The following is a 19571-nucleotide window of genomic DNA, read 5'->3' as shown; positions in this document are numbered from 1 at the left end:
TCAAACCCTGCCTCCCATATAACCCCCACACTTAAATTCCTCCATATACCCGCCTAGTAGTCTCTTAAATTTCACTAGTGTATCTGCCTCCACCATTGACTCAGGCAATGCATTCCACGCACCAACCACTCTCTGAGTAAAAAACCTTCCTCTAATATCCCCCTTGAACTTCCCACCCCTTACCTTAAAGCCATGTCCCCTTGTATTGAGCAGTGGTGCCCTGGGGAACAGGCGCTGGCTATCCACTCTATCTATTCCTCTTAATATCTTGTATACCTCTATCATGTCTCCTCTTATCCTCCTTCTCTCCAAAGAGTAAAGCCCTAGTTCCCTTAATCTCTGATCATAATCCATACTCTCTAAACCAGGCAGCATCCTGGTAAATCTCCTCTGTAGCCTTTCCAATGCTTCCACATCCTTCCTATAGTGAGGCGACCAGAACTGGACACAGTACTCCAAGTGTGGCCTAACCAGAGTTTTACAGAGCTGCATCATTACATCGCGACTCTTAAACTCTATCCCTCGACTTATGAAAGCTAACACCCCATAAGCTTTCTTAACTACCTTTCTAAAATACATTGATTTTCACTCAACTGTATTGCAATCCATTTGCCACTCCTTGGTCCACCTCTCTAACTGATCAAGATCCCCTACAATCTACAAAGACCTTCTTCGCTATCAACATCACCTCTTAATCCCACGTCATCTGTAAGTTTACTGATCAATCTTATGCATCTGCACCTAAATCATTTATAAGATATGCAAAACAAGGGTCTCAACACTGCCCCTGTTGCACATGACTCGTCACTGGCTTCCATTCTAAGAAACGTCCTTCAACTACCACCTCCTGCGACCGGTCCTCCTACCAAAACTGAGCCAATTTTGAACTCATATCCATTTTTGTTGTGGCATCAGCCAATGTGCTACTAAAACCCCAATACGACAGCATTATTCTAACTAGCTTCTTCGCTAACAGTTCTTTCATCCCTTGCTCTCGCTAGCCATTTGGAGGTGAAAGTAGGCTGAGATTTACACCATTGAGGGTGGACAACCTTAGATTCAATGCTCCTAAAGAATAGATGCTTTCCTTTTACCCGGTTTAATCGAATAAATTCTGAGTATAATTCGGCTCTTTCAAAATTGGACATTTATAGAGAAAAATAGTGAGATTAATGATATAACAGATAAAAAGAAAACAAAAAGGTTGAACTACATTCAAATAATAAAAATCATACTTAAGGTACCAAGTCAATATGAAAAAGCTCCTATTACTATTAACACAAGTATTAATTCTGTACCAAAATATGAAAATTCTGCATTCTGAAATAAATTGAAGCTCAGTAACAATTTGACAGTGTGTATAAATCCAAAATCTATACCCTCAGCAACAACATGCAATAGTTGTAAATAACAAGGAAAAGACCACATAGAACACATCACAAAAAGGCTTACTAGGCCACCTTAATCTTTCTTACTCCAGGGTGCAAATAATTAGTAACAGTTAGTTAGAACATCTAAGCTAGAACGCTTCATGTCTAATGTGCACCTATCAATCTGATCACTGTAAAAATTAGTCACTAAAAGTTAAACTGTCATGGGGCAATTATCTTTCCTATTACCAAATCATAAAGCATTTCTAACCTTTTGTTTTCATCAGTTAGGTCTTTCACTCAGAAGAAATGAAGAATATTATCAGAACACAATGCATATTTTAACTGGGACTCTAACTGACAAACCATTAACTCTTTAAAGACCATCTATGAAGTCTTTGCCCACTTGTTTATAGACAGTAAACTAATGCACGCTGTTGCCGTGCATCAGATGGTGAAGAATCATTTTGCCTTCAAGTTTCTGGATTCAGGAAAATGAAAAGGCAAGTCTGTAATGGATACATGTACATTTTCAAATTGTTCTTGAGCTTCAGTTTATTTCAGAACACAGAGCTTTTATACTCTAGTATAGTTACTCAAACCTCACTGTCAAAGGGCTCTGCACAAAAAAAGTCAAGTTGAGTTCCCTGCAGTTTAATGTAGATGATGCTTGTCTACTACATCCAGTGTCAAACCTGTGTACCCTATAATGGAGCAGAATATTTTTAATCAGGAAAAAGCTTTAAAGAGTAAAATAAACTTCTGTGAGAGGCCTTGGAACAATTTCAGTCTACAAAGCATGCAACCATTTCGTTGTTGGACTTTTGCTGCAGCAAAGCTTTGATTACTCTCAGTATTTCAGCAGAACTAAGGAATTCTATATTCTACCTTACACAGGAGAAAAGTGGAATCCATAAATTAGCAAATTATGAGGTTAAAGTGTACCATTGATCTCTGCAGTTCACTAGATTAAGGCAGCTCACCGATTCCCATTCAGTATCTGCTCACATTACCTGACCATTTTATCGTACGTTCTTGCCCTCACTTTCAATCTCATCCCTGATTTCCCATAAACTTTTACCCATCTTACATACACCCTCACCCTCTCACAAACAATAATTCCTAATCAATAAACTCTTACACTCATAATCAATCTGGTCAATACAATCACCCCACGGGAGAAAACTATTTGAAGACTGTAGGTCACCCGATTCAATAGACGTTTACTTGTGCAGACCAATGTAACCTTGTATTGTACTGCTCATGCCCAGTGCTAGTTTCAAAGGTAATCTATATTCCATTTTTTAGGAGGGTAAAGAACAACATTTAATTCATACAACTGTAATAGTACAAACAGCTTTATGACTGAACCAAAGTCAACTACTGAATGATTGTTTTGTTTAATAATCTTACTATTTAATAATTATTGTGAAATTACTAACATGTTCGTCAGTTTAGTTTTAAGCACTGACATGAGAGTTTCTTCTCGACACCTCGCAAATAAAGAGGCCCAAATGAAATGAATTTGTCTATCTCAACTCTTTCTTACCTTAGTCCAAGGATGTGCCTTGATCTGTGGAAATTTGAACTCGGTGTAGTTGGGATTCATCTCTCTGATTTGCTCCCTTGTTGGTGTTCCCAGGACCTGGAAGCAAACATGGAATAAATACAAATTGCACAATCTGATGAATCAATACACAATAAAATTCATTAGATGATACAATTTCAAGTTGAACACAGGCTCCCAAACCTCTTTAACGCTAGACAATTGCATATATGTCGACGAGTTGCAAGACATGAGCTTTAAGTACTCAAAATTATCAACCACAGGCAAGGCGAAGTTCCGCTCAAAAAAATCTCAAGGGCCAGCTGGTGGCGCAATGACATCAGCACCGGACTCCGGAACGAAGGTTTGAATCCAGTCGGGGCTGCTCCCGAGTACGCTTTCCATCTGTGCCGGGTTGAGTGTCGAGATCACAACTTGACCTCATAAAATAAAGGGAAAAATGCTACGGGATATCTGTGTGAGGAGTGGCGTGCCACACAGCCTCTCTCTCACTCCGCGCCTTGTAAAGGCATGAAAAAGTCATCGTCCCGCCAACATCGCATATGCACGCCAAAAAAATAAAATCAAATCTCAAAAGGTTTGGATGACCTGTCAACTATCCATTTGCCATCTGGTCAGTTCTAACTCAAACGTACACAAAGACTTTTCCAATTATAAAAATTATATTTATTTCACATGAAAGAATTAGTTATGTTTGTTGTTTGAACAAAGTGTATATCATTGAGCATGACACAAATCATTCAACATCAAATCAATTAAAAACTTGTGTTAGGTCCAGAAAGTGTCATGAAGTAGCAGAAAAAAAAGCTTTTCACAGACAAAGTATTCTACAGCAAATAATTTTTTATCAAACCAAACTGTCACAATAAGCTCAAAATTACCTTTGTTGAAGTACTGGAATTGAACATAGGCAAGCATTCAGAGAAGCAAAACAATAGGAACTTCAAAATTAAGTGTTTCAAGAACTGACACCCCCATACCTTTATAATTTCTACCAGCTGATCAACACCACTGTCACCAGGGAAGATGGGCTGCCCTAGCAATAGCTCTGCTAATACACAGCCAGCTGACCATACATCTACGAATACAAAAGTTAAGTAGTTAATTTTCAGAACAGTGAATATGATTACTTTTATTAAAAATTTGATTGTGTCTAGTATATTTTGGAATATTTTTGAATTAGCAAAACAACTAAATTGGCACCTAATTAATTTGTATAAATTTATTCTCCAGATTGTTTTAGGATAAAAACAGAGAATTGAATGTTCAGCAGAATACAGCAGAACTCCCATTGTTTGGAAATCCTGATGGTTCTACATTTGGTTCATTGGAGTCACACTCCTACACTCACTTTAAACACACCAGGTCCCAAATTCGCATTTAATAGGTTCACTGAAAAATCAATTATACTATCATATAATATATATTTTATTTTTATATATATATAAATAAATAAAGGTACTGTATATTAAAGGCATGTTTTGTATTAATTGAAGTAATATCTAAAAACTACCAGTTTAGCACCCGAGTTCTAAAAATGCTGAATTATCTCTAGCAGGATTTTATCAAAGATCTAGAAAAGTGAATTAACCTTGATAAATTTAGCTTGTTCCCAAAAGTCACAATATGGATCCAGCTTCTCAGATTTCCAGAGGCCCACAATTTAGATTCTCATCCCTACCAGCTTAATTACGATGGGCCATTTGTCTTGGCTCCATTCATTTGATGCACAGTTGGTACTGCCTTAGAACAAACATGTATATCTAACCATTTTAGTGAACACAGTACAACTTAAAACTTTGCAAAAGATAATAAACTTATAAACATCATAAACAATAAACATGGTAGTGACTGACTAGAAGAATAGACACACATCAGAGATTAAATTCAGTACAGAGTATTGTGAATAATATTTGATAGGAAGAATGATTAATCAAGGGGTGCAAGAAGTGCAGGTCAATAAATCCTTGAAATGTTTAAGAGAGCCATACAGCACTACAGTAGACAATCCATTCGACCCATCTAGTCCATGCTGACCTGTTTTTCTGCCTACACCCAGACCTCATGACAAGCTAACAAAGCAATTGATGTATGGAATCTTGGACAATAAATAGATGCACAGAAAATGAAATACAGGAAGTACAACTTAATTTATTAAAAAAAGTACTAAATTTGTTCTTAGCTGCCTGTCATGGTTTCTATAGCCATTTTCTGTGCAGGGTTGTTCTACGCCACCCAGCCTTCAAGTGACAGGATTTACATCTCTCGTCTTTTCAGATGTATGAATGCATCACTGTTGATAGCGTATTCTGAAACTTTTAAATCAAGTCTGAAGACAGAATGTCCAACTGTGGACCAATAACTGCACTGTCACAACTTTCCTCTTGGATCAGATAATCCATCTGCTAAAGGATATTCCATTTTGAATAGGAACTATTGTTACAAACCTGCATTCTCACATTCCTAAGCTTGAAAAGCATATTTTTTGGGGCATCTTGTTCAACCAAGGCAAGGAGAATGCCTCTGCAGCAAAACTAAATGTTTATTGGTCTTACCTTTCGACACAAAAAAAAGACCGACATAACAGTTAATTACTAACTACATGATAGCTAATTCAAAGTTCATTGGATAGTCAGTTTTAATTCCATTCTCACTATTTAGCACCCATTTGGTGAGCAGCAAATGATGTGTTATTCCACAGGTTCCTTGAACTAACAATGAAGAATAAATCAGTTTCATTTAGTTGTATAGTGAGGTATAATTTTATTAACCTCAGCTGTAAAGGAAGTTAAAGTAAAAACTAAATGCTGGAAATAGAATGCACAGGCAGCATTTGTGGAGAAAGAAACAGAGTTCAGATTTTAGGTTAACAAATCTTCTTCAGAACTGGTTAGGGGTCAATGACCTGAAACGTTAACTGTTTTTCTCTCCACAGCTGAATATATACTTTTATTTAAGACTTCCAGCATCTAGCCTTTTGATCCTCAAGAACTACAAAGCTACCCATTGTAGAGATCAGAGCTATCATTGTGTCTTCAAAGTGCAATATATAGGTTAGCAAAACAATGCTTGCTGCATAGCAGGGAATAGAACAATTTTAAACAATGAATCAAGAACAAATTTGTCTCACTCACATATTGCAGGAAGTTTAATTATTTCATATAGCAAGAACAAAAGACTGAAGCTGCAAATCAAGTAACAAATGAAAATTACTAAAATAACAAAACTCACCTATACTGGAGGTATAATCCGTGGCACCAAAGATCAACTCCGGTGCCCTATAGTACCGTGAGCAGATATAAGAAACATTTGGTTCACCACGCACCAATTGTTTTGCACTGAAATAAAACATTTGAAGAAATAAGCAAACTGGAATAATGTAAGTAACAAAATATTTACATCCTAATTTTCAGACGTTAAAAGCAAAATAATTCATGGTTGTAAATATAAAAGTCAATTATTTCTTTAAACATATGGATAAGCCCACTTGAGAAGTCAGACTTCATAATCTCTGGAATATCAGAATGGAGGGTGTAGATCAGTAGAAATTAGCTTAATGGTAACCATGAAAAAATAAATTGAGATCTGCATGTAATATTGAAATATAGGTTGAGTACCCCTTATCCAAAAACTTTTGAAATACAGATTTTGTTGAGTGCTAACATGACATCATAATTGAAAAATGCAATAAGGCGCTGGGAAGGTTCCCAGGCGAAGTGCATGCCTCTGTGCATTACAGACAGTTCTGAGAGATAACCTCACATACGTAATGAACAGAAGTTAATGAAAAATAGAACAACACTGCAGAAAGTGAAAAATAAAGATTTCAATTATGTATTGAAAGAATGCATTTGTCAGCTTTAGAGTGAACATGTGCTGCAGTATGCTGATCATGAAACAAGCAAACAGCTATCACAACAAACTGAAAACTAAAGGTAATTGTGAATATTTAGCAGGCTGGTTGCAAAAAATTAAGGCCCAGCATTAAGTTTTCAAAGATTTAAAACATTTTAAAGATAATTGTCCACTGATCACGCAAAGATCGCTGCTGATGAACATCCAGAACAAGTCTACAATGGACTGTTTTTAAACCTTACATAAGCCTAAAAAAAAGTAAAATACAAATAGAGTTTACTGTAACCTTTTAATCAAAACACGGCATCCTAGGTGGAGAGTGAAAGCCTGCCGTTGTTTGTTGCTGTTCAACAGCTGATTCAGGTATTCTCTCGATGCTGCTGTGCTGCTTTTGTTACCCTGCACACATTATATTTTCATTATATTAATGGTATGTAATTTTTTTTTACTTGTTAAGTTCATATGTGTAATGAAGTACAAGACAAAGACTGCTTACCAGTAGCACATAAATTCAGAGTCAGAAAAGATGGCAATCCCAATCTATCTCATTATGTATTCCAAAATCTGAAACACTTTTGTCCCCAAGCATTTCAGATAAAGGGTACTCAACCTTTATTAGCTAATGCATTTATTTGTTATAAGTAACAGCTGAGCTTAAAAATTAAAGCCAAGGCAAACACAGATATTTCATCTATATATCATCCACCAACCCTACTTTTATTCGCAAACAACAGGAATTCTGCAGATGCTGGAAATTCAAGCAACACACATCAAAGTTGCTGGTGAACGCAGCAGGCCAAGCAGCATCTATAGGAAGAGGCGCAGTCGACGTTTCAGGCCGAGACCCTTCGTCAGGACTAACTTCACTCTTCCTTCAGTTAGTCCTGACGAAGGGTCTCGGCCTGAAACGTCGACTGCGCCTCTTCCTATAGATGCTGCTTGGCCTGCTGCGTTCACCAGCAACTTTGATGTGTGTTGCTCCTACTTTTATTCGTTCAAGTAGTGAGTTTTGCTGGCAAATACAGACTGTATTGGTCACCCAGAGAGCAGCCTTTGTGAATTGAGTATTTATTGTGAAGGTATTCCCTGAAGTACTGAAGGGAAGGGAGTTCCAGAGCTTAAACCTAGTGACAAAGGTGGTACACCAATATACTTCTAGAAAATGTAGACCTTGGAGGGCATTTCAAGTGGCAGCATTCCCAGTTGTTTGAAGCCGCGGATTTGGGAGATGTTGATGAAAATGTCGTAAGTAACTCCATGATCACTCACCTGCCAAAGTCACAAAGTTTTAGTACAGCTGTATCAGGATCAAGCAGCAGATTTTGTGGTTTGATATCCCGGTGGCAAATTCCAAAGGAATGGATGTATGCTAAACTCCGGAACAGCTGATACATATACAACTAAATAAAAAAAGATTTTTTCAAAAATGAATGTCAGAATTTCTAATTAGGAATCGTTAAAGACTTATTATATTTGCATTCTCAAGGCACCTCAAAATATAATTTGATATTAATAATAATTTGATTGTCAATCAAATTATACAGCAAAATACTAGACGTACAATCAGAGCTTTATGATGCTAGTTGCGCCAGGAACTGACATGAAAGAATTGCACTCGATACATCTACTACAGACAGAATGGCAGAGAGTCTTAGTTTAACATAATAGTTAGCAACTCAGGCAGAACAGCTTCAATAGTGTAAATAATAAACTGACAAGTTAAAACATGGCACAGCATACATATCTGTTTTAGTTGTATGCATGCTTCGCTCAAAGGTTTCCAGGCTCAGGACACTACTGAGACGCGAGCATAATCATTCCAGGGTTATTAATACTAGTTTGCAAAAATGAATGATAACTTAAACTGCAGTTGCACTTAATGTTCGGCTGAATGAGTTGGCCATTGAAAAATCCTTTAATTGCTTTTAGTCATAGTCATACTTTATTGATCCCGGGGGAAATTGGTTTTTGTTACAGTTGCACCATAAATGATTAAATAGTAATATGTAAATTATGCCATAGTTGGAATCATCAGCAAGGGAGATGAGGCTGAGTACAGGGGTATGGTAGGAAACTTTGTCACATGGTGTGAGCAGAATTATCTACAGTTTAATGTGAAAAAGACTAAGGAGCTGGTGGTAGACCTTTTGGCTTTTCAAACTATTACAGACTAAATGCCCAATCAACTCATGTGCAATATGAATACTAGCCTTGTCTACATAGTTCCCACAGAACTTTATAGTTTCATATTTAAAATATTCTGAAATGATTGAAAGGTAATGAACAATTGTAAATAAATTGCTACTTTAAATTTATGAGGAAAATAAATCATAATTTCAGCAACTGATACTTGCTTAATGTCAACTAAATGGCTGGGAATTGCTAGAATGCATGCATCTACGTGCTATCTTGTGCAATCACTTGCATGCCATATTGATGTCAAATTATGGTAACGAATAAACATTCAAGGCCCTGACTCTGAACTACAAAATTTTTGCTCATTGTTAAAACAGAGCTCAGTCACAGGTTTCATGGTCTGCAAGGAGTTTTAAATGATCTCAGCTGAAGTAATAAGAGTACTACACACCTTGGTTAAAGACCAAAATGTGCTTATTTCAGATTACCATTTAATAATCCCAGCAGGAAGCATGCCAAATGGGCTTTGAATAGAGACAGAATTGAAGAGGTACCTGATGCTCATCTAGTTATGACAGGCCAAGTAATGTTCATGACATTCTAAAGTACTTAAGCCTTCTCAAAGGCCTTACAACGCCATGGCTAGCTTTCCTAAAACTGTTTAAAACCACAAATAAATTTCCATCTCTAATTCAATAGAAAGATAAAACACTTCTTGCTCCATTGTATTCCAAAGATTAGTTCAGTGACTGTCCCAGTGCGTTACTTACAAGATCACCCATATTGCTACGCCTTGAGTCTTGAGGATTGAAGCTCAGTTCCTTTTCTTTCCATCATGTGACAACATCTAGGTCAGTCCCTACATGTACACTGATGACACCAGTTCCATTTTTCCACTACATTTAATCTGCCCCAGATTTCCTACTATTAAAGTGCTTGTACAGCATTCAATCTCTACAAAATAGGACGGATGGTAAAAAAGCAAAGATAGCATGCAGTCAGGCTGGCAGGGAAGGCAGGTAGATGATAGGACATAATTGTAGCCAGCAGGGCGAGTATCAGTGCATTAGGGATGCAGAATCAAAAAAGATAACAAATATAGTACTCAGTGTTATATTTCCAATGCACGGAGTACAAGAAATAAGGTAGATGATCTTGTTGCACTATTACAGATTGTCAGGTATAATGTGGCCATCACTGTATCGTAGCTGAAGGATGGTTGCAGTTGGGATCTGAATGTCAGAGGGATAGGAAGGTAAGCAGAAGAGATGGTGTGGCTCTGCTGGTAAAGAATGGCATCAAATCAGTAGAAAGGTGTGACATTGGATCAGAAGATGTTAAATCCTTGTGGGCTGAGTTAAGAGACTGCAAGGGTAAAAGGACCCTGATGACAGTTATATACAGGCCTCCCAACAGTGGCTGGGATGTGGACCACAGATTACAACAAGAAATAGAAAAGGCATGTCAAAAGGGCAATGATAGTCATGAGAGATTTTAACATACAGGTCAATTGGGAAATTCACATTGATAATGGATCTCAAGAGAGTGAGTTTGTTGAATGCCAACGAGGTAACTTTTTAGAGCAGTTTGGCTTTGAACCTATTAGGGGATCAGCTATACTGGATTGGGTGTTGTGTAATGAATTGAAGGTGATCAGGGAGCTTAAGGTAAAAGAACCCTTAGGAAGCAGTGATAACAAGACGATTGGGTTCAAGTTGAAATTTGATAGGGAAAAAGTCTAGTATAGCAGTATTTCAGTAAAGGAAATTACAGTGGTATGAGAGAAGAGCTGGAAGGAGATGCTGGCAGGGATGACAGCAAAGCAGCAATGGCGTGAGTTTCCGGGAAAAATGAGGAAGGTACAGGATAAATGCATTCCAAAAACAAAGAAATACTCAAATGGCAAAACAGTACAACCGTGGTTGACAAGAGAAGTCAAAGCTCATGTAAAAGCAAAAAAAAAGGCATAGAACAAAGCAAAAATGAGTGGGAAGACAGAGGATAGGGAAGCTTTTAAAAACCTACAGAGAGCTACTAAAAGAATCATTAAGAGGGAAGAGATGAAATATGAAAGCAAGCTATTCTTTGAAACTTTTGCAACTTAGTTACTCCAAGTGGTAATACACATAAGTCAATTAACCAACCACACATCACTGAGAAGCAGGAGGAAACTGGAGCATTCCATGGAAACCCATGTAGAACGAGGGGTTAGAAGTCACTGGATCCTGCTATGCAACCAAGCCACCCTGGGAAGTTTGAGATTTGATGTTAATATGAATGAGACTCAGAATGTCAGTTTGGCACCCTCCAACAAAATACTGTGCACCACTGATTTACTGTCTCAATACAATTCCATGAAAAATCTTGAATGTTTTCCTGCTTGAATAAAAAACCATGCAACTTCCAGCTTAAGGTTAATTTTGCATGTTAGGCAACTTATATTATTTTCAATGCAGCAATTTGTATCTTAAAAAACATACTGCCCATTAATCTACTGCATTTGCCCCTGGTGTTAAAGATTCAATACTGCAAGACAATTGCTGAACTTTGGCACAGCAATGCCTTGAGATGGCATAGTCATTAGGTATTCCCTAAGATAGCACAAATGGGATACAACATTTTTCTGTAACTTGTTTACTAAAAATCATGCTCTTAGTTCATACTATTATTTTCAGAACCGCTCTTTCCCCTGCAAATTAAATAAATCAAAAGCAGCTTGACAATATTTGGAAAACTTAAACCTGCCACTACATTGAAAATCTAATTATGAAAATTTAAGAAAATTTTAAACACAAGAGATTTTGCAGGTTCATCTACCATACTAGTCTTGCATTCAAGCCATTTCTGCCTAGGATCTGCTAAACTGAGATAGAATCAAAACCTACAAACAGCCTTTGGATTTGACAAATGATCTGCATAACTCTTGGCCAAAGGAAAATTTAGAATTGCACTAGAAGGATTCCCGATTGAGATCTTCCTTGTTCATTTCCAAACAGCAGATATTATGAAAGATTGGAGACATTGTCTACAAACTTGCTGGAGGTAATTTATAGGTCACACAATCACTGTGGGCCTGCAGATAAACCAATTTTCTACAGCTAAATAAATTCCTGGGAAGTACAATATGAGTTTCAAGGGAAAAATCTGATTTCAACCATATGTTTTAAAGTTAACACAAAAGATTGTAAACAGTTATGAAAAATGTAGATTTCTTTTCAAAATGAGTTTTTACTTCAATTACAAAACAGCAGCTACAGTGCAGCAAAAGTAACACAGCACAATCTGGTTATCAAGGATTAAGAAACCATCACAGAGGAATGGACAACATGCTCAGTGTGAACTACCACCTGGAGGTTGCCGTATAAAAGCATGTTTAATGGATGGAGTGCGAAGATTTCAGAGAACGTTAAGAAAATACAAGGAAGAAATTTGATGACAACTTAGCCATAGGAGCTTTTAACTCGGATTACGCATAGAATGAACTAGTCCAGTAAGAGACAATGACAATGTGCCAATGTAACACTCTTTGTTTTATTAAGCTGAACTGGCATATTAATTCACTTTACTAAGACACAATAAATCGGAGGCAGTAGGAATGGTAATCTGGTTGTAGTAAGAAACAATGGGTTCACTCTCAAACATCTTTAGTGGCATCCAAGATTCCACCAATGGGCAGAACAGTTGACCATTACAGTGGTAATAAGAGGTAGCTCAAAGCTTTGAGACACCGAAATGCTAACTTGCCAAACAAAATGAAACTCCTATTGTGACCCATGGGAGTGTGGAGATTACGTATTATTTGTCAGAATCAATACAATTCCATGCTCACGTATATCTGACAAGCTCATCTCTATCTACCAGGATGCTATGCAACTGTACACGTGCAAAATGTAGTGGTATTGTACTAACCAATAGTCTAGTTGCAATGGGTCAAAAATAGACAAAAATGGGTAAAACTGGATTTGAGTAATTGGTGTAATACCATCTCACTGGAGGAGAATGAAGGAATTGGAGTGAATGGAATGGAAGACAGCAAATCAACAATTTATGACAATAATAAATATACTAAAATTGCTAATAATCTGAATAGAAACTTGTCAGAGTAGCTTCAAGTAAAAATAATAAACAAAATTAAATATAACAAAAGTACATTTGTGAACAAACCTCTAGCCATTAAGCTTGCAACCCAATTAGCAAAGTTATAAGACATCATTTTGGGAGCGTTTTCTGAGTCACCACATGCAGTGAAATGCACAAGAACTACCTCAAGACTTGTCAAAGAGGATATCAGATAAGGGCAGGCTGCTGTTTATTGACTACAGCTCAGTATTTAACACAATCATACCTTCAGTAGTAATCAACAAGTTTTAAAACATGGGGATCCGTAGCTCCCTCTGCAACTGGATACTTGACTTCCTCATCCGGACACCACAGTCTGTGCAGATCAGAAATAACATCTCCTCCTCGTTGGAAGGTTTCTCTACTCTCTCTATACCCATGATTGATTGTGTGTCTAGGCACAACTCAAATGTCATCTACAGGTTTGCTGAATATATCTTTCTTTATAAGGATTCCAAAGCAGAAACAAAGTAACAACCATTTTCTATTTTACTTTTTTTTACTGAAGATAATTAGTAAAAGAACCTCAGTGATTAGTCAATGCATGGAACATTTTTAGCTGAACCCTTCATACTATCATTCCAGCTAAGGAAAGAGTCATCTTTGCTTCTTATAGCCATATTTAAAATAACCAATGCTCACAATCCATTCTAAACAAAAATGACTTTTATGACAAATTCCCAGACAGTCACTGCTGTTCACAAAGGATAGCCTAACAGTGTTAGTAGAGAAGATTCAGAAATGCCAGAAATTATATGAAGCTTATTAAAAGATTTATCATACAACGTTTTAAACACATGAAGATTTTAGTGTACAATTGACTTTCTGTGATTGCTACTGTTAAAAATGTGGGCACAAACATTTACCAGGTCAGTGATAAAAGTTACAAATTTTAACAGATAGCATGCCAAATATTTGTAAAAGTTAAAAATGTATAATTGTCATAAATGCAATACAATGATCTTTTTTTCCCAACATACTTCTCAATTACTCTTTGGTTCCATACTCTTCAGTTGCAGATCATGAATGAAAGACCATTAAAGAGAACTTAAAATTTACTGACTGATCTCATTACATAAGGCCAGGCTAAATTAATTGAAAGTGGCATTTCTTACTTATTGGATGCATTCTGTCTATTCAAACATTTCAATTCTAGCCTTGATCAACAATAAAATTTGCATCCTTTGAAATAAGAGTTTGGTTCCTGGTAGACATCGAGAACATGTTGCAAAGAAAATTCACTAAGTTTTCCACCCCAACATAAAGACAAATTGACACCAATTCTAGACATTGAATTGCTTACTTTTACATAAATCATTGGGAGTGTCTGCTTGGCTCGGCTGTAATGTCTGGCAACTCTGTACACAGTTTCCGGAACATAGTCTAGCACCAAGTTGAGGTACACTTCATCTTTCTAGAAAGGGAGACAAAAGGGTTGAAATTATTATTTGTAAGTACACAACTATGACAGTTTGCTCCAATCTATGGATTTGCCAATTTCACTGCATCAATTCACTGCTGAATACAGGATCATGTCTAGCAAACAGTAAAAGTTCTACATGATTCCAACAGTTTTCAATCATCTCCAATAGCTGTTCTGTTTTTTTTATACATTATACGAGGGGTGATTGATAAGTTTGTGCCTAAGATAGGAGTCAATTTTAGAAAACCTAGCACATTTATTTTTCAACGTAGTGCCCTCCTACAATTACACACTTAGTCCAGAGGTTGTGGAGCATACAAATCCTTTCTTTGTAGAAGTCGACATCTTGGACCTCCAGAAAGTGGTCCACAGCAGGGGTGATTGATAAGTCCGTGGCCTACTGTACAAGGAGATGAGTCAAGACCAATCTATACTTGTGCGTCAAATTGATGCCGTAGGTACAGCATAGACACGTACCCTCTGCCATACCCTATGCTGTAGCCTGATGCGCACCTCCCCAAAAATGTAACTACGTGCTGCGGCAACGCAGACCCCAACAACTATGATTGGTCCGCTTGGTAGCATAGCATTTCCTCCTACGCTGCAATAGCTTCCCATTGGGCGACTGAAGGGCAGGGAAGGAACTCTGGCTGCAGTGCTTTCCATAAAGCTTTATAGACCTCCAATGTTATGGAGGACCCTGTGCTTGATGCCAGTTTGTAGCTAGCTGCTACAGCCTGTTGACTTCCACCTGAAGCTAAAACTCGAAAGGTGATTGCCAGTCTCTGAGTAAACTGTGCGTACACTGATGCGAAATAAATGGTTGGAGATGATGAACCAAATTGTCAAACCTACCTGCCGACATCCGAAAATATTTGAAATGCATTTCCTCTTCCAGTGGCCAGACAAGCACAGAAAATTCACCCTCCTTCAGTTTCAGTCGCCATTGAAGTTGAGTTTGAAGTTTGAGTTTCTTCGTGTTGAGTTTCAACACGAAGAAACTCAACACAGTGGCAATAGAAACCCACTGCCAACTAGCGTTTTGGTGGTGAATTGCAGAGCAACGCTGGCACACCAATGCACAAGTATAAATGCTCACAATGGCGTAGCCCACTTGCGTAGGCTACGGCATAAGCCAGTATGCACAAGTATAAATCAGCCCTTATACAGCTCTCGTTACATGCACGTGCAGTTCAACTCTGAGTGATTATGCAGAAAGTTTGAAGTTAGTAACTCATCTCCTTCTACCTTAGGCCACAAACATATCAATCACACCTGCGTGGACCACTTTCTGGAGGTCCAAGATGTCGACTTCTACAAAGAAGGGATCTGTATGCTCCACAACCACTGGACTAAGTGTGTAAATGTAGGAGGGGTCTATGTTGAAAAATAAATGTGCTAGGTTTTCCAAAACTGACTCTTTCTATCTTAGGCCACAAATTTATCAATCACCCCTTGTACAAAATCTCATTATTTGCTATTATTTCTAGAAAACATTAATAACCATAAACACATCATCCAGGAAAAGTGCAATACATGCAGGGGTCCCCAAACTTTTTTGCACCGCGGACCGGTTTAATATTGACAATATTCTTGTGGACCGGCCAACCCGGGGGGAGGGGCGGAGGGGGTGTGTGTGTTAATCACAATTGGAATATAGGTGATAAGTCAACTATAAGTCACTTATAAGTGGTTAATAACACTCAATTTCATAATAAACACACAACGCATATTTTCCTCGCATGGATATAGCGATGTCAATTATAACAGTGGTCCCCAACCTCCGGGCTGCGGACTGATACATTGCTGCGATAGGTACCGGGTGGCACCTAATTAATTAGCTTATTTATTTTGGCCTTTTTCTTAAAGGTGTGCTAGGTGCGTTCCAGCCACTGCTGCATCCCTGCATTCTTCGTGGCAATGTATCGGTCCGCAGCCCGGAGGTTGGGGACCACTGAATTATAAGTCACTTATAAGTCAATAGCATAACAATTTAAGTAACGTTTGGATATTAAACACACAGCACACATTCTCCTCGTATGAACATGTAAAATCATTGCAACACACCAATATCGCTGAATCAGTGGGAGCCCTGGGCTTGATGGGAGACAGCGATATTTGAAGGGGGTTCCTTATGTCCAGTCTATTCTGCAATTTAGTTTTCGTTGCATTCATTGCAGAAAACTCCGCTTCACAGAAATATGTTGGAAATGGAAGCAACGTTTTCAGTGCTTTTGTGGCTATTTCAGGATATTCAGCCTTGACTTTGATCCAGAATGCCAGCAGAGATGTTATGTCAAACATACTTTTCAGCCCACCGTCATCTGCAAGCTCGAGGAGTTGATCTTTTTCCCATGCTGACATAGATGATTCACCGGGGACATTCACAAATGGGTCACGGACCCAGTCCTTTGCACGTCTTGGGTCAGTGATGACCTCGCGTGCGTTTTAAGTTCACCAGTGGGCGTGACAGGGAATGAGGAAAAGTGCAGCTGACTCATATCGTTTCATATCGCCAAATCATATCGTTTCCTCGTGGCCCATGCTTTGCGGCCCGGAGGTTGGGGACCACTGCAATACTGGAATATGCAGTCCAAAAACAACATGCATTTGTTCCAATCACAGCAATTTTAAAGTTGTGAAAGTTTCAAAAGAAATTCATGCTTACACGAGTGTAACATAATAATTTTTTTGAATAAAGCCTCACTTTTGAAGATCCCATCCCATTTTCTTCAAGAATTGTCCATGTATAACATATCAATATTATAGAAAACTTTGCTTCAATCAAGTGTACAAGTGATAAATCTAATAATCTTGGGATACAGGTCATAATTTGGAAATGTAGGCAGTAAGTTAACTTGCCTACAACCTAATTCTTAAAAATTGCAGCATACTGAAATAACAGTTTTATTAAGCAGAGATATTCAACATTAACTCACACTACAACATACTAGAAAATATACCAGATTTAAAATATTGGAAACTGATCTGTTAAACTAACACCCACAAAAGTTAACAGGATAATAATACGCAGTAGTTCTGAACACCAATTCATCCTAGCTATTCAGAGGCAGACAAGCCATAGGCAGAGTTTTGTTACAGTTTGAGTTGAGGAGCAGCCAATCAGCAGATTCATTAGAAAAGGCCAATAAAAATAACTCAAGGACAAGCAAAGCAGCCATTCTTGTGAGTGTTGCAGTAGAGTGGATTTAGCTCATCAAGCTTGGGTGAAGTAAATTCTCTTACAAGTTACGTGCTCTCTGTTCTTATTTGTTCATTCCTCATCTAATAGGGCATAATAGTTTAGTGAGATTAGCTTGAGGGGCAATGTTTTGTACTGTGTGTGGGATGTGGGAAGTCTGGGAGACATCCAGTCTCCTAGATAAAGAGCATCTGTACCAGGTGCACTAAGCTGCAGCTCGATGAACTTCAATTCATACAGGAGAATGATGAGGTGATAGATGAGCGACAGGAAGGCAGTCACCCCTAGGTTGCAAGAGACAGGTAACTGTCAGGAAGAGGAGAAACACACAGCCTGTGCAGTGAAAACCTGCCGCTGTTCCCGTCAATAATAAGTATACAACTTTAGATACTATTAAGGGGATGACCTACCGGTGGGGAGCCACAGTGAACAGGTTTCTGGCACTGAGTCTGGTGCTGTGGCTCCCAAGAGCAGGGATGTGAAGAAGACTGCAGTGCTGATAGGAGATTCCTTAGTCAGAGGAACAGACATGAGGTTCCATGGGCACAAATAGCATGTTGCCACCCTAGGGCCAGGATCAGGGATGACTCCAGGGATGATTCTCAATGGCATTCTCAAAGGCGAGGGTGAGCAGACAGAAGTCTTGGTACATATTGGTACCAATGACATAGATAGACAAGGTGAGGAGGTCCTGAAGAGAGCTATTAGGGACTAGGTAAAAGCTGAAAAACAGAACCTCCACAGTAGTAATCTCTGGATTGTTGCCTATACCACATGCCAGTGAGGGTAAGAATAGAATGATTTGGCAGGTGAATACGTAATACGTGGCTGAGGAACTGGTGCAGGGGGCAGGGCAGGGGTTTAGATTCATTGGGATCTCTTCAGGGAAAGATAGACATGTACAAAAGAGAGGAGTACACATGAACCTGAGGGGTCCAATATCCTCGTGGGCAGGTTGGTTAGAGTCATTCAGGTGGGTTTAAACCAATTTGATAAGGTGGTGGGAAACGGAGTGATAGTGATAAAGATAAGGTAGTTGGTTTACAAACAGAAGCATTGTACAGTGAGACTCCTAGCAAGGAGAGGCTGATGATAGGGCAAAATTACAGTCAACAGGATGAGCTGCAAAATAAAAAGTGGTCAAAATTGGAAAGGGTGTGTGCAGTGTACATAATAAGGTTGATGAACTTGCAGCACAGTTACAGATTGGCGTGTACAATCTTGTAGGCATCACTGAATCATGGCTGAGGTTGACACATTGTATGGAAAGGAGAGGCGGGGGGCAAAGGGGGAGGAGTGGCGTGGCTTTTTTGGTTAAAAAAAATTGAAATTAAATCATTAGAAAGAGGTGACATAGGGTTGGAAGGTGATGAATCATTATGGATAGAACTAAGGAACTGCAAGGGTAAAAAGACACTGATGGGAGTTATATCAAGACCCCCAAACAGTAGTACTGATGTGGTCTACAAGTTTCACGGAAGATAGAAAATGCATGCTAAAGAAGGCAATGTTACAATAGTATTGGGGGATTTCAAGAAGCAGGTAGATTGGGAAAATCAGATTGATGCTGGATTCCAAGAGGGAATTTCTAGAATGCCTGCAAGATGGCTTTTTAGAGCAACTCGTGGTTGAGCCCATTAGAGGATCAGCTATTCTGGATTGGGTGTTGTGCAATGAACTGGAAATGAATAGAGCACTTAAGGTGAAACAACCCTTAAGGGCAGGTGACCATATGATCAAATTTACCCTGAAATTTGAGAAGGAGAGGCTAAAGTCAGATGTATCAGTATTACAGGAGTGAAGGGAATGACACAAGTACGAGAAAGGAGTTGGCCAGAATTGATTGGAAAAGTACACCGGCAAGGATGACAGTACAGCAGCAATGGCTGGAATATCTGG

The 19571-nt window shown here is 38.4% G+C and overlaps 1 protein-coding gene across 1 annotated transcript in view; it reads right to left on the bottom strand.

Moving 5' to 3' along the window:
• Positions 1-19571, bottom strand: part of gsk3ba (glycogen synthase kinase 3 beta, genome duplicate a) — a 184646-nt gene that overhangs the window by 17894 nt on the left and 147181 nt on the right. The window contains exons 4-8 of the mRNA XM_063050632.1: positions 14351-14461; positions 8062-8192; positions 6169-6275; positions 3918-4015; positions 2920-3015 (exon numbers count right to left, since the gene is read on the bottom strand). Of these exons, the coding sequence (XP_062906702.1) occupies positions 2920-3015; positions 3918-4015; positions 6169-6275; positions 8062-8192; positions 14351-14461 (543 nt within the window). The remainder of the gene's footprint in view (positions 1-2919; positions 3016-3917; positions 4016-6168; positions 6276-8061; positions 8193-14350; positions 14462-19571) is intronic.

The sequence above is a fragment of the Mobula hypostoma genome, chromosome 6 (genome assembly GCF_963921235.1).
Source record: "Mobula hypostoma chromosome 6, sMobHyp1.1, whole genome shotgun sequence".
Classification (NCBI taxonomy): Eukaryota; Metazoa; Chordata; class Chondrichthyes; order Myliobatiformes; family Myliobatidae; genus Mobula; species Mobula hypostoma.
The sequence above is the reverse complement of the archived record's forward strand: the minus strand, read 5'-3'. Positions and strand labels throughout refer to the sequence as shown.